At 60.1% G+C, this 14,982-nt stretch overlaps 1 protein-coding gene across 8 annotated transcripts in view; it reads right to left on the reverse strand.

Annotated features, from left to right (window-relative positions):
- The window catches only part of GAK (cyclin G associated kinase), a 47,997-nt gene that overhangs the window by 18,789 nt on the left and 14,226 nt on the right, over window positions 1–14,982 (reverse strand). For all 8 annotated transcript variants that reach the window (XM_086404400.1, XM_086404402.1, XM_086404404.1 and 5 more), the window contains 7 exons: window positions 14,633–14,775; window positions 11,953–12,078; window positions 10,972–11,061; window positions 9,677–9,812; window positions 9,347–9,459; window positions 7,750–7,807; window positions 6,303–6,426 (listed from right to left, as the gene is read on the reverse strand). In XM_086404400.1, coding sequence (XP_086260526.1) covers window positions 6,303–6,426; window positions 7,750–7,807; window positions 9,347–9,459; window positions 9,677–9,812; window positions 10,972–11,061; window positions 11,953–12,078; window positions 14,633–14,775 — 790 coding nt within the window. The remainder of the gene's footprint in view (window positions 1–6,302; window positions 6,427–7,749; window positions 7,808–9,346; window positions 9,460–9,676; window positions 9,813–10,971; window positions 11,062–11,952; window positions 12,079–14,632; window positions 14,776–14,982) is intronic.

Below are 14,982 nucleotides of genomic sequence, written 5' to 3' on the forward strand. Positions count from 1 at the left end.
GGGCCTGGGTGACTGCACACGCGTGTACATGTGCACGTGTGCAGTGTCCTCTACCCACGAGGCGAAGGAGAAATTATAAACCACGAGGGGGAGGCAGGGCCCGACAGGAAGGACCTTTATCCTCTCACTATTAAAGGTGGACACTGAGAGAAGTTTGGGAGAGAGATGACGGCAAAAATGCAGGCAGAGCTTCTGACGTGTGCGTCATGCCCGGCTAAGCGGCCACAAGGCGCCGAGCGCCAAGGAACCGTGTAAAGAGACAGAGCACGCGTCAGAACCAAACACGGCAGGGAGGCTGGAGTTACCAGACTGGGAACTTCAACAGCTGGGGTTGGGGCTTCTCTGGCGGCTCAGTGGTAAGAACATGCCTGCAGGGGACAAGGGTCCAGTCCCTGATCTGGGAGGACCCCACATGCCACGGAGGAGTCAAGACCGCGCATCACAAGCACCACAACTACTGAGCCTCTGCTCTGGGAACAGGACCGTGACTGCTGAGCCCACACAACCTGCAGCCCGTGCTCGGGACAGCAGAAGCCCCGCGAGAGGCCTGCGTGCCGCAGCCGGAGGGCAGCCCTCCCCGCCGCAACAGAGGAAAGCCCACGCAGCAAGGAAGACCCAGCAGCCGTAAAAACCAGCAACAGCTGGGGCTGACGTGCTGAGGGTGCTGACGGGGAAAGCTGGCAGTGTGCGGGTCAGACAGAGAGTGAGCAGAGGTGGAACTTCTAAGGGAGAGCCAGAAGGAAACGCAAGGCGGAGGCCCTGAGCAGAAAAGAAGGCTGCCTTTGATGCTGAGTACACTGGACGTGGCTGGGGAGGAACCTCTGAGCTAGATCTCAACAGAATCCCCGAAAGCCCAAAAGCACAGGCTGGGGGATAGCAGAGAGCATCCAAGGCCTGTGTGGTGAGCCTGTGACGTGACGGGGACCCCAAAAGGAGGAAAGAGGGGAGAACAGAAAACACGCCATACATTTTAAGTGAGAATTTATCTAAATCAGCATCAGACACCAAACCACAGATCGGGGAAGCCCAGAGAACACCCAGCAGGACAAATGCCAGAAAAACTACCCTAGGGCATGTCAGTTTCAACTTCCAGAAAAATCAAAGGTAAAGACAAAATCCTGAAAGCAGCCTGGGGCAGGGGACACTTTACCTCTGGGGGAGCTACGATAACAATTACGCCTGGCTTCACCCCAGAAACCATGCAGGCAAGGAGTGAAGCCAGATATTTAGTGTTGGGAGAAAAACCACCAGCCAGGACTCTGTGCCCCGAGACACTGTCCTCGAGAACTGAGGAGACATGAACAGCAGTGACGTGGGGACAGGAGGGAGGCGGCAGGGTTCCTATGGAGTCAGGAAGCACACCGTGCCCTGGAAGGAATAGCGTGCTATCTGAAAGCGGACCTGCGTCAGCTGGTGCCTGCACACGCCAGGGCAACCACTGAAGTCAGCAAAGAAAGGGCGTGTAAGTGGTGCAGTGAGCAAGGAGAGAAAATGGGATCATAGTTTCTATGATCAAGTAGAACCACCAGCTCCCACTGCAGAGTCACAAAGCATAGTTTTCATCAGCTTATTGGGAAGCTGCTGTGAGATCTCAGCCTGCACGTCTGGTTACCACTGCTCTGAGGAAATAAAGATTTCTTATTCTCTTTCACCTTTCAGATCTCATATTTGTTCTTCTTGAGGGCCAGCTGCGATCTAGAACTGTACGGGGACAGTGACTAGGGATATAGTCCCTGACTTCTCCTCTGTGAAACGGAAGGAAAAAAAAACCCAAAAACTAAAAACAAGAAAGCAACAAGGACTAGAAAACAGTTGTTGTTCAGGCGCTCAGTCGTGTCCGACTCTTTGCGACCCCGTGGACTACAGCACTCCAGGCTTCCCTGTCCATCACCAACAGCTTGCTCAAACTCATGTCCATCGCATCGGTGATGCCATCCAACCATCTCATCCACCGTCATCCCCTTCTCCTCCTGCCTCCACTCTTTCCCAACATCACGGTCTTTTCCAAGGAGTCAGCTCTTCGCATCAGGTGGCCACAGTATTGGAGCTTCAGCATCAGTCCTTCCAATGATTATTCAAGGTTGATTTCCTTTAGGATTGACTGGTTTGATCTCCTTGCTGTCCAAGGGACTCACAAGAGTCTTCTCCAACACCACAGTTTAAAACCATCAATTCTTTGGCACTCAGCCTTCTTTATGGTCCAGCTCTCACGTCCGTACGTGACTACTGGAAAAATCACAGCTTTGACTAGAGGGACCTTTGTCAGCAAAGTCACGTCTCTGCTTTTTAATACACTGTTTGCAGCCAGCGTTTTCACTCTCTCCTCTTTTACGCTCATCAACACGCCTCTCTGCTTTCTGCCACTATGGTGGTGTCATCTGCGTATCTGAGATTATTGATATTTCTTCTGGCAATCTCGATTCCAGCTTGTGCTTCATCCCTACTAATCCAACCCCAGGTGCTGTGGAGACATGGCGGGCTTGGCTCCAGTCCCCTGCAGTGAGCCAGGACCCAGCAAAGCGAGCCGTGTGGGCACCCTGGTTCCCAGAGTGTCTTAGTTACGTTCATACTACTCTGGGGTCTGTTAACCTGCAGTGTGTTATGCCCAAAAGACAGTGCTATCCCTTCAGTTAAACATACTTTATTGCTAAAAAATGTGAACTGTCGTCCGAGCCCTTCAGTGGGTCTCGTAGTAACACCGAAGGCCACTCACTGATCACAGATACAAGTACAATGATAACGAAACGTCAGAAGCGTTTCAAGAACTACCAAACGGGACGTGGAGACACAAAGCGAGCAGACTGGGAAAAGGCGCTTACAGACTCGTGGACGTGGGGCTGGCACCGACCTGTTGTGTGAAGCGCAGGGAAGCGAGGCTGGCCTGTGTGCCAATAAGCCCTTCGCACACCCCTGACCGACATACACCGACTAACGGATCGTCAGAGTGGGTCACAACAGGCAACCCAACGATGCTGTCCACGAGTAACACGGAACTGAGCATCCTGCTGTTTATTCATACTTCATTCTGCTGTTTAGTCACTAAGTCGTGTCCACCTCTCTGCGACCCCATGGACTGTAGCCCGCCAGGCTGCTCTGTGCGTGGCATTCTCCAGGCAAGGGTACTGGAGTGGGTTGCCATGCCCTCCTCCAGGGGATCTTCCCAACCCAGGGACCAAACCCGCGTCTCTTCTGTCTCTGGCATTGGCAGGCAGGCTCTTTACCACCAGCGCCACCTGGGAAGCCATTAACCTTCAGGCGCTCAGTCGCTCAGCATGACCAACTCTGTGACCCATGGACTGCAGCCCACCAGGCTCCTCTGTCCACGGGATTCTCCAGGCAAGAATACTGGAGTGGGTATCCATTTCCCTTCTCCAGGGGATCTTCCCAACCCAGGGATCAAACCCAAGTCTCCCGAAATTGCCGATGGGTTCTTTACCGACTGAGCCTCCCGGGAAGCCCATTATAACTCTATGGATACCAGTCATGACTCACACAGTTTGAATGTATTTACTCCCAACCCACTGCCACATTCTCTTGTTAAAGAAACGTGCTTTTTCAACAAACAGAGAATTTTTAAGTCAGTTAATTTATTAACGACTTCTCCAGGGCTTACATGCTTTTGGTCACATTTAAGATGTACTTCTTGCTCTGGTGGCATAAAAACATCTCTCTGTAGTTTATCAGCTTTTCCTAAGAAACAGCTTTTCATGATCAGATCTGTTAACAGATCAGACCCACTGTATCTTGCTGTTATTAGATGAGATCCAATTTTTTCTTTTTAACATAAACTTATTAATCTGTTATTTTCTTTAGACTCACAGCTCATGTATTATACCACCCCACCTAAGTATATGTCATGGGTGAGTCTAAACACATCTAACAACAGATGCTTGAAAAAAATTGACATAAAATAAGGTTTGTCTCTGTTCTTATTTTTAAAAACATTGCTGGCAATTTTGGTAACTTACATGCGAATTTTGAGATCAAAATCTGTGGCAACAGTGTCAGGATTTTCATCTTTAAAGCAAAGAATTTGTAGACGAACCAAGCAGCGACATGACCTCTGAAATGTAAACCCCCCAAACTCACAGACAGCCGGCGTCCCCACTGCAGTCTGCTGCTCACCTCCAGGGCAGAAGGTGGAGGGCGCAGAGCGAGCATGGGCAGACCTGTGCCCGAGCGACGCCGGCAGCAGGCGGGGGAGAGCGCCGGCCACGCTCACCACATGCGCAGTCTACAGCATGTGGCACAAAGTCAGCGGAGAGAGGAGCACCCGTCGTGAGGCAGAGCAAAGCCTGGAGCAGCAGTCCACGTGGACATGCGGCTGGAGGGCTGCACCCCAGGCCCAGAGGCCGCGGCTCCACACAGGATGCTCACTGCTGGGGCGGCTTGCACAGCCCAGCCGCTCGCCCTGCTGCCCCTGTGAGGGGCCAGGGCACCAGCACGCTGGGGACTCAGGGCGCCTGGTGGAGGCGGCCGTGCAGACCTGGCGTGTGGGATCCGGGACGCATGGACGTACGGGGCCTGAGCCTAAAAGCGCTGAGAGACCGACAAGAGACTACAGATGGGCAGGAGCTCAGGATCAGGACTGCGAGCCAGAGGCCACAGGGTGGGTCCGCACATTCCGAGAAAGGGTCTCGCCTGCAGCACCGGAGCGGAGTGGCCCTGGAGGGGCCCTGTCACCAGGCCCTGACTGGATCCTGTGCCAAACCCAAAGGAAGCCCCTGGCAAGCTCAAGCATCGTGGCTGCCATGCTCGTCTGACCCACAGAACAAAGGCCGTTCCCTGGGGACCATTCGCTTGCCTGGGGGTCGAGGCCCAGGGTGCACTCCCCACACACTTGCGAGCCGGTGGCCGCAGGGATGCCCCTCCCCCAGCCAGCGTCCTGAGCTGGCTCCCCACATCCGGTATTGGCCTGTGCGGGGAGTGGCTTCCCTGCTTTGAGGGAGGACCTGAGGCCCCGTCCACCCCATCCTGGCCCTGTCGCAGGGAGTGCGGTGACAGGCCGCAGTCCAGGGCCATCACTGCGCCAGGCCTCAGCAGAGCCCCTGGGCAAGTGTGCTCACGCCAGTACCTTAACCAGCTTCACAAGCTCCGGGGCAACCCGGGCAGGAGGCGGCTACCTGCCTGGCCCTGGTGCGCAGACGGGCTGCCAGCAAGGCTGGCCCACAGGCGCGCACCTCAGCCTCGTGGGAACTCGGTTCCTCTCTCCTCGGCAAGGCCCAGTGGCTTCTCTCAAGTCTGCTGGCTGCTGTCGGCCTGCTGTTCCTGCCGGGTCCACCCGAGACCCCACAATGAACCCCACTGGGAGGAAGACAGGAGAGAGTGAGTGCGGCCACGGGCACCGTGGCAGCAGACGTGCAGGGAGGGCTGCAGGCGGGACAGCAGCTGCCACAGGCGAGGTCAGCCCCCGCTGGGACGCAGCAGCACAGACGCTGACAGCGAGGCCCCGAGCAGGGCCCTCCGCCCGCCCACGCCCCGCCCGGGCCTCAGGTCTTCACACCCGCGCAGCCTGCAACGACCGGACCAGGACTCTGGGGAGCCAGGTACCAGACAGACAAACGTGCCTCTGACCTTCCTGCTGGAGACGAGGTGCAGCCCGGGCACCACAAAGGGCCGCACCGCGCAGGAGCAAGCAGGCACCCTGCCAGGCCAGAGCCTGCACTGGGCGGACACCGAGCTCCTCTCATCTCTACAGTCACGTCAGAGGCAAAGCATTGGGGCGCGACCGAGTCCACCAACAGGACACACAGCACGCACACACACGCCAACTCACTCGTGCACGCACACTCATGCAAAGCACGTGAGCCCCTGCCTGTGTCCCCAGCAGCTGGGAATATACAACAGTAACTACAGCACAGAGAAGACAAGCCTGAGGCCTCCGTGGCCACGTGGGGGCTGCATTACGCAGCAGCTCACAGCACAGACACGCAGGCCCCCCCCGTCCCAACAAGGCGGGCACAGGTCAGACGGAACCCAACTCTCCGGGGCTCCCTGGTCAAAGCCAAGATCACTTGGAGGATGGCACTGCAGGCTGCGTGCGTGGCTGCCGTCTCCGTGGACAGGGCCACCCTCAGGAGAGACGCGGCCCGGACCCAGTGTGTACAGTCTCCCACATACGCCCTCCAGCACGAGGGCAGAAAAGTGGTGACGCCTGAGCTCGCGTGGGGGCCAGCAGACGCTGAGCACGCACGCTCACCCGGCCGTAAGTGCGGGCTCTGCACGTCTGGAAGCAGGTCTGCACCCAAGGCTTCAAAACTTGCACAGCAGAGAACCCGCGTGCCTGTGCACCCTCAACTCACTTGGCAACGGACTGGATGACTTTGGAGGAGGTGTCCTTGATGTTGGTGAAGAGGCGCTCGGTGCCCCCACGCAGAATGTCCAGGAACCCGCCATAGGGCTGCTCGTACTCAGCGACCACCAGACCTGCAAGCAGAGAGAGACCTGTGCAGAGCTCCGGGCGCCGCAGCGGCCTGCGTGTCCCTCCACTGGGGCCAGGCGTCCCCCACACGGCCACCTGTGCTCCACGCCCCGGCACGGGAACGAAGTGGGTAGAAGTGAGCCCAGAGCAAGACCTGGGTGCGTCAGTAGGCCAGAGCCTCTGGGTGCGTGAGGCTGTTCCCACATCCCAGACATTCACTCAACTCACTCCCACTGCCTGCTGGGCACCAACAGGACCCCGCCTCTGACGAACACACGCTGGAGTCCAGCGGGGGTGACCAGGCTGGGACACAAGGTACGAACACGCCCAGAGACGGAGGCTGCAGGTGCGTGGGGAGGGGAGGGGGCAGGAGCAGGGCTGTGTGCGGCACAGGAAGGCCCTGAGACCAGCGTCCAGGGCGCAGCTGCACCCCGGTCGTGAACGCATAAGTCGGGCTGAGGACAGGAAGGAGGGTCCACACGCTCCCGTGCGGGGGGCCTGCGGCCTCTGGATCGGGTGGCAACGCATGTGTGACACCTACGCCAACCCTTTGCCCCGCACCTCGTACACATGTGGGGTGCCTGTCCAGGCACCTCGAGGTGGCCCCCAACACTGCACCCCAGGGAGGCAGCTGAGCCAGAGCCACACTAGTGGACAAGGAGCCAGGACACGGGCCAGCCAGCTGCCAGTATCAGCCCTGGAGGCGATGAGTTGCAACATGACCCCGACAGTGAGGTGGGGATGGCCCTGGAGACACGGGGCAGAGGCGTGTCTGGAACCTTCCAGGCCAGCTGCACTCAGGGCTGGCTGCACCGGCCCCGAGAACCCCCAGGCTAACTACCAGATCAAGAGCAACCCTCTCAGCAAACACGTCTGAGCTGTGAGCCAAGTCCACTGGCCTCCGGCCCACCGCCAGACCCACCTCCCCACCCGAGGCCACCTCATGGTGAGCAGACGCTGCCCCTGTGGGCCCCACACAGCCGCTCTACTCCCTCACACACCACCTCCGGGGTCACCCCCAGGGTCACTGCGGGCTGGCCTGAAGGCACACCCGCATCTCACTGGGCAGGGGCCACGTGCGCCGGAGACCTGTGTGGCTGCCCAGTCCCCCAGGGGCCCGAGGCTGAGGCAGCCCAAATGCAGGCCCCCCAGAGCCCCTCGGGCGAGGCTGGGGCTCGAAGGACCCAGGCTGCCCGATGGCAGGGAGGGGGTGGACAGAGGGGCCCGGCCTCTGGCCCCCTCGCCGGTCCTGAGCCTCACCAAAGGGCAGCCCTGCTGAGTCTTAGGGCAGCTCAGGACCCGTGAACCAGGGTCCCAGGGATACTCACTGCTGCCCGTGGAGCCGGGAGGGGCCGCGTGCCCGTAGCCTCCGTTCTGCTCCAGGAGCTGGAAAGGTGCAAACTCAGGTCAGGCCAGGCGCTTGGGACACGTCACCCAGGGTCCACCCTCTTCCACCTGGCTCACTACAGAACCACCAAGGACCCCCCCAGGGTCTCGACGAGTCCTGGACCCCAGGGCTGATCCTTGGGGCCGCCGAGGCACATGGCTCTGTTCACAACACAGGCAGTAGCCGTGAACCCACCCCAGCCACCAAGGCTGCAGGCCCTGCCGTCGACAGGACACAGCACGGGGACCCGTGGAGGCTCGAGCAGGATGACCGCCACGAAGTGCAGCCACAGAGCACAGTGCGGGTCCCGTGGGCTGAGCCCGAGGCCACACCAGCTGCCATCCTAACACCACAACCGCCCTGGAGACACAAGGCACCCCGTGACGGGCCCAGATGAGCCCACTCGAGAGCAGGCCTCACGCTCACCCGCCCAGAGCAACTGCAGCTCCGTGTCCACTCTCTACAAGCTACCCAACGCTTCCTTTGAAGCCTGTTGTAGAGTTTCAAAGAGCATTTTTGCTTTCAGGTTAACGTCACATTAGACTTAAGAAACACTGTATTATGGTCTCTGTGGTACGTGATGCTCTGAGAGTGGTCAGTGATAAATGGAATGCTCTAAACAGTCTTAAAAATAACACCCACGAAGCGTCAGGCACACGTGTCTTAGCTCAACTGTGTCATTTACTCAGAAATCAGAAACTTCATTTTGTTGTTTCATCAGCTTCCTGAAGACACGGAGCACCTCCTGGTAGGACTGCAGGCTCCACACCACCTCGGAAGCTGCAGGGAATGTGCTCCGAGGCTACAGGCCCGGGCCGCGGGGAACGTGCTCAGAGGCGCCAGGCCCGGGCCACAGGGAACGTGCTCAGAGGCGCCGGGCCCGGGCCGCGGCACACAGAGCCTCTGACTCTCCTGATCCCTTCCCCATGGGCTCCTGCTTATCCATCAGCCCAGCCTCCTGCCTGGTGCTTTCCTGGTCTGAGTCCACCGGGGCTGGTGCGCCCACGCTGCCCCAAGGACCTGCTGACTTCTCTCCCACAAGGCCTTAGGCAGTGGGTGTAGGGATGGGCTGCTGTCTGGCCCACGGGTCCCTGGCTCTAGATACACTGAGAGCAGCATGTGCTCGTGAGCCCCAGCGGAGGAGGCCTGTGTCCTTCCCTGGGCACTTCTGCCCTCCTTGTGGAGCATCCTCGGGGGCACACGCAGGCTGGCTGCCCCTGGATCTTGGGCCCAAACACCACCCTAGACTTGAACCACCCAGGTGCCCAGGTTCTCTGGAAAGACCACGGGGCAGCCCAGGCCGACCTGCCTCAGCAACCCTCTCCTCCTCGCTGCTGGCCTCTCTGAACCTCACCTGCTCTGAACCTCTGAGCCCCGCCCCGGGCTCTGTCTCCCGGCTCCAGGAACCCCACAGCATGGCACACTGCCCCTGAGGCGACCCCGGGGGCTCCTCCCTCCGCGAGAGCCGAGTGGAGCCGGACCCCCTGGCTCTAAAGCGACACAGACAGCGTCATCGCGAGCGGCACGTAGAGGCCCACCTCAGTGATGGGTGACTTGGGGTTCACGTTGCGGGCGGCCGCGATCTCCTGGAGCTGGTTGACCAGCTCGGTGACGGACAGCCGCTCCTCCGGGTTGACCTTGAGCATGGAACCTACGGCAGAGAGAGAGCTCATCCTAAGGGCGGCCGGGCTGGGGCCCCGGGCAAGCAGCACCCCCTGCTCTGCAGGGCAGGGGGCCCTGGAGGCCCGTGTCTTGCTTACACTACTGATTTTAAAAGCAAGCAGGGAAGGACGATGTGAAGAACAAGATCAGCAGAAGCTGCCACTCAGGACACGTGCTCAGGTGGGGTGTGCTGCGCTGGGACTTACGGATGAGGCTGTGGAACACGGAGTACCGCGTGTCGTCAGCAGGGATCGCGTACTTCCCGTTGACGATGCGAAGCTTCGCTCCGTCCTCAAAGGGGTGCTGCCCGAAGCAGAGCAGGTACAGGATGCAGCCCAGGGCCTGTGGAGACACAGAGGCCTGCCGGCTCTGTCCGGCCATGCCTTGCCCGCTGGCCATGGTCCACATTCACGGGGCGCAGAGACCAGCCAGGTCAGCGCAGCCAACAAAGCCCAACCCTCCGTTCTCTGATGAGGTCCTTTCGAGACACCAAGCTCCTACCCCAGGGTGGGATCTATCTGCCAAGTGGCCGTTCTGAGGGCGAGTGGCAGGGCCTCCTCTGGGCTCGAGCTGAGCGCCAGGACGAGTCAGGGGCTGCCAACCCTGCACCCAAACGTCAGTGTCCCCTCCCTGCCTCCAGCACGGCACCTGCCACAGGAGGACAGGGAACCCAGACTGTCCAGCACGGTGAGGGGCAAGTGGGGCCCAGACCAGGCCAAGGCCCGCCTTCCAGCTCATGCATGCGGTCCTTGGGCTGGGACAGGCTGAGGGTGTCCACTTGGGGTCGACCAGCTCACGCATGTCCACCAGTCTCCACTCACCAGCACAGGGTTCCCCCCCAACGGCAGTGCTGCGGGTCGCGGGCCTGATGGGCCTGGATGGGAGCCCTGAGGGGGGGGTTCAGGGCCCCCGAGTGCTGCTCTCAGGGCACCAGGGAGGCCACAGGGCACCCCGGATGGGCAGGAGCAGTGCTCCCCGAGCTCCAAGCCCTCATGCTGAACCAAGGGATCAGCAGACACCTGCTCAGTCAGGCCCCGCTCAGCGTGCACAGGGCCACCCTACGCCGACGGGACGTGTCTTAGACGACGGGCCTGACCTCCTCCTGAGACCCTGGGCCTCGGGCCCACTCACGGCTCCGGCATCACCAGGTCAGTGCACAGCTGCAAGGCCATCCGGAAGGCCCAGCGCTGGCCACGAAGACTGTGGCTCTGTGAACCCTGGCTGACAAAGGGGCTCGGACCATGTGAGCTCAGGTCCAGGCATGCAGGAATGCCCTGTCTTGGGCTGGGCCTAGGCAACACCGGCCTCCACCCCTCAGCACCCTGCCGTCAGCGCCTGTCCACTAACAGCGTCACAAGGGCCGCAGAAGAGGAGAAAGAACCACCAGAGGAAAGAAGAGCCAAGGAAGAGGAAGGGAAGCCGAGGGCCGGGCGGCCGCAGCCTCACCCAGGGCCCCGGGGGGCCAGTCAGGCTGCCCAGGGACACAGGCCAGCTATCTTACCCAGATGTCCTGCTTCTCGCCAATCGGAAAGTTTGAGTACAAGTCCACAATTTCCGGCGTCCTGTACATGGGAGTCGTGTTCCTGGTGATCTAGAGAGGAGAATGTGTCAGAGGAAAAGGCACAGGCCCGTCACAGCTGCTGTGGCAATCCCGGGCCACAGGGCCTGGCGCCGGTCAGGAGGCCTGGCCGGGGCGGTCACACAAGGCTCTGCACGGGGGCCCCGGAGCGTGCTGAGCACACGGGACCAGCACCATGTACGCGAAGAATCGGCAACCGCGACAGCACTGCCCAGGGGTCCTCGTGAACCACCGACAGCGGAGGAGGGTGCGTGGCAGGCAGGGGTCGCAAGGCTTCAGGACCTGCTCCAGGCGCTATGACCCGGAGCCCCAGGGCAAGCTACAGACCAGCCCCAGGGCTCACTGCCCACCCGCAGGCAGAGGACGCGTCTGCGGCTCTGAGACGCGGGTGCTCCCCAGGGAGCGTGAAGAGCGGCGACGGGGAGTAGGCGCTGCCTGTGGTGGCCCTGCCTGCTCGTCTCGAGCTGCTCTCTGCCACTGCGTGTTCTGGGGCCGCGTCTGCGAGCTCGTGCACCCAGCACGAGAGCACAGTGTGAGTATGCAGACGGCCGCCCGGCCTGGGGGCGTCTGTGCCCACTCAGTGGCACCTGCTGTTCACACGGGCTTGAACTCACCCACCAGTCTCCCGGGGGGCTCCTGTGGTTAACTGCCAAACCACCCTGAAGACAAGTTTTTACGTGATGCTTTAAAGCGCCACGTTTGGGATGACTAAAGCCCTGCAGATGGACGGAGGTGATGGTTGCACTTCGACGTGGATGTACGCAGGGCCACTGGACTGCATGCTTAAAAACGGTTACGGTGGGAAATTTTATGCTGCATGCTTTGCTACATCAAGAGAAAAACAAGGCAAGAGCCAGCCGGGGCAGGCACGGTCAGCGGTGGTGTCCCGGCAGCCACACTCACCTCCTCCTCCACCAGGGCCCGGCGCTGGGCGCTCCAGCTGTAGTCTGGGTAGTGTGAGATGGTCGTGGCACTGCCGAAGTCGCACAGCTTGATGGTCCCCTGGTTACTAAGCAGTAAGTTTTCAACCTACAAAGTTCAGGAGACGGTCTGTGAGGCCGGGCTGCAGGCTGCGCTATGGACAGCACGGAGCCAGGCTGGCAGGGCCCTAAGGGCAGACTGGCCGGGGGTCTTCTGGGCAAAGGGGACACTCCTTTCTGACCAAAATCGGTGTGTGTACCTTAAAATGGGACATTCAGATAAACAAAGTTAAAATCCACCACAGATCAAACATAACCTAGTAATGTAGGATACATACAATAAGAACCCTTAGAAAACTTAAAAGATGAAAAAAATTAACATACCATTTAAACGTCACCGACATTAATGACTGAGGAAGAAACCCAACAGAAGATACAGAGAAGACCTCTTATTCAGAAACTGTGAATAAATGAGACCTTAAATCCGCGTCAAACAGGGACCGGGACTCTCCTCCCAAGAGGAGGGCACAGACCTGCCCGCAGCTTGGGCCCCGGGCCCCACCACCAGCCCACTCGCCACGGGGGCTCTACTCCTCCGCTGCCTGGGAAGAATCAGGAGACCAGCACTCCACGACCCAGGTCAGAGCACCTTTACCAACCCAGCAGCCAGGACGTCTCCAGCCTGTCAGCCCCTCTCTCGGAGCGGGAGTCACGGCAACTTCAACCAGAAGCCGACACTCTGAGCCGAACACTCACAGGCCAGCCTCGCTTCCCTGCGCTTCTCACACAGGCAGGTCTGTGCCAGCCCCACGTCCTTAAGTCTGTAGGCGCCTTTTCCCAACAGCACCTGCTCACTGTGTGTTTGTCTCCGTGTCCCGTCCAATAATCCTTGAAACGCTTCAGATGTCTCGCCGTTATCGTGTTGTTGGATCTGTGATCAACGGCCTTTGATGTTACTGTGAGACCCACTGAAGGGCTCCAATGACGGTCAGCATTTTCAGCAATCAAGTATTTTTAATTGAAAAGATGGACACTGTCTTTCGGGCATAACGTGCCGCACGTTAACAGACCCCAGAGTAGTAGGAACGTGACTAAGAGGCGCTGGGAACCAGGGTGCCTGCACGGCTCGCTTTGCGGGGTCCCGGCTCGGGAAGAGACACCAAGAGCTGCCAAGAGCCGCGCGGGCCGGGGGACCCGCTCTGGTACAGAGGCCAGGGAGCAGCAAGGTTGGGCACTGAAGACCCTCAGGAGGAGTCGAGACGACTCACACCAAACGTAAGGGACACCTGAGGGAGTGAGAGAGCAGCCACAGGAGTGCGGTCTGCCGGGCCAGCGCAGACACGGGATTGCCAGACAGGACACCGGGTCCCCCCGGACGGGGCGAGGCAGGAACCCGCGCCAGGAGCAAAGGCAGCCGAACACACACCCCCCACCAGGGGCCGGCCACGCGCAGGCACAGGGGCCGTGGTGGGGTGTCCATCGCAGAGACAGCCTCCAGCACCCAGGAACGAGGGTGTCCTGGGACAGGGGCCACCACGGTGTGGAGAGGGGGCACGGAGGGCCAGGCCCAGCACCGAGATGGAAGGGGCTGAAATCATGACGCCGAGCATACAGGCTGTGGGGCTCCACTCGCATGATGGCCGGTGGGACACCAGGAACCCCATACTGAAGAGGGCACACAGCCGTGACAGCCGGGGACGCGCACCGGGCCTGACACTCGCACCCGGGGTTCCCGGGTCCTTCCTGCCCCTCCACGGAGCACTACTCCAAGACCCCCGTGGACACACCACAGGGAGCTCGTGAGGGGGTCCCCACACGGTACCAGCAGCCGTGGACCCAGCACACAGGCACTGAGCAGTCCACCCCAGGCCGAGCTGTCATCCTTCAAGCTTTTCACCTTCCTGAGCCACAGAGGAGCCCGCCACCTCCCGAGGACCTCCCAGTGCTGGGGCGTTCCCAAGGTTCAAGATGCCCCAAGAGGAAACGGGAAAGCTGGCCACAGGCTGGATGTGCAGGAAGCAAACGGAGGTTCCTGGCAGGAAGGGGCGTATCTGGGGTCTGCTTTTAGCAAGTCGGGCCGGGGAGGGCAGAGGGGGCTGCCGCCACCCTGAGCCGTGGGGAGAGTCGGGCCTGGCTTCGTGGGTGCCGGGTATTGTTAAAGTGAAGCCAGAGACCACGGGAAACACCTGTAGCGTGTTCCACTTAAAAAACACTGTTGTAAGAATATACAAAAACCAACCAATAGACAATAGAAAAAAGGCAAAAGACACCCAGTTAACTAAAGAGTAAGGACTCTGATGAGTATAAACACACAAAAGCACACATCGTCAAACCAGAAACCCAGTCATGACCACGAAGGCCCCTCCCCGCCACTGGCGGCACCAGGAAGAAAAGAGCAGCCTCCGTGTGCACCCAGGCGCACGGCGGCCCCACAGGAAGCGCTCCCGCTCGGTGCCCAGCAGCAGGCGGGCAGCATGCCTGCCCAGAGCAGCCCAGGGGACGTCACCTCCTCTCGGCTCCACGCAGGGGTTGCGCCCATGACCGTCCACACCCTCACCCGCAGATGACAGCACTCAGCTGGGGATAGGAGGGCTGCCGGGCAGCGGGGCGCGGGCTGAGCGCGCGGGCCCCACATGCGGCAAGCAGGGCAGGCGGGGCCGCACCTTGAGGTCCCTGTGGATGATGGGCGGCTTCTGTCTGTGCATGTGCTGCACCGCCCGGCACGTCTGGTAGAAGATCTTCAGAACGGTGTCGCACGAGAGCGGACCTTTCGATTCAACTTTTTTTAAAAATTCCACCAGCTGCCCTAAAAGAGAATCAAACTCACATCACCAGGGAACTGCCGAAGCCGAGCGCCCGGGCCTGCTGCCCTCCTGCACCCGCCGTGGTGCTGCCCTGCCCTCTGGCCAGCACCCAGTTGGGGTTACAGAGCCCTGGAGGAGAAGTCTGCCCCGCAGCAGCAGAGGCCTCCGACCACGGAGCCTTCGTGATGCAGCCACCACAGGGACCATGA

Source organism: Bos grunniens, chromosome 6 (genome assembly GCF_055505025.1).
Source record: "Bos grunniens cultivar Pamir isolate PY7600 chromosome 6, Bosgru_T2T1.0, whole genome shotgun sequence".
NCBI lineage: Eukaryota > Metazoa > Chordata > Mammalia > Artiodactyla > Bovidae > Bos > Bos grunniens.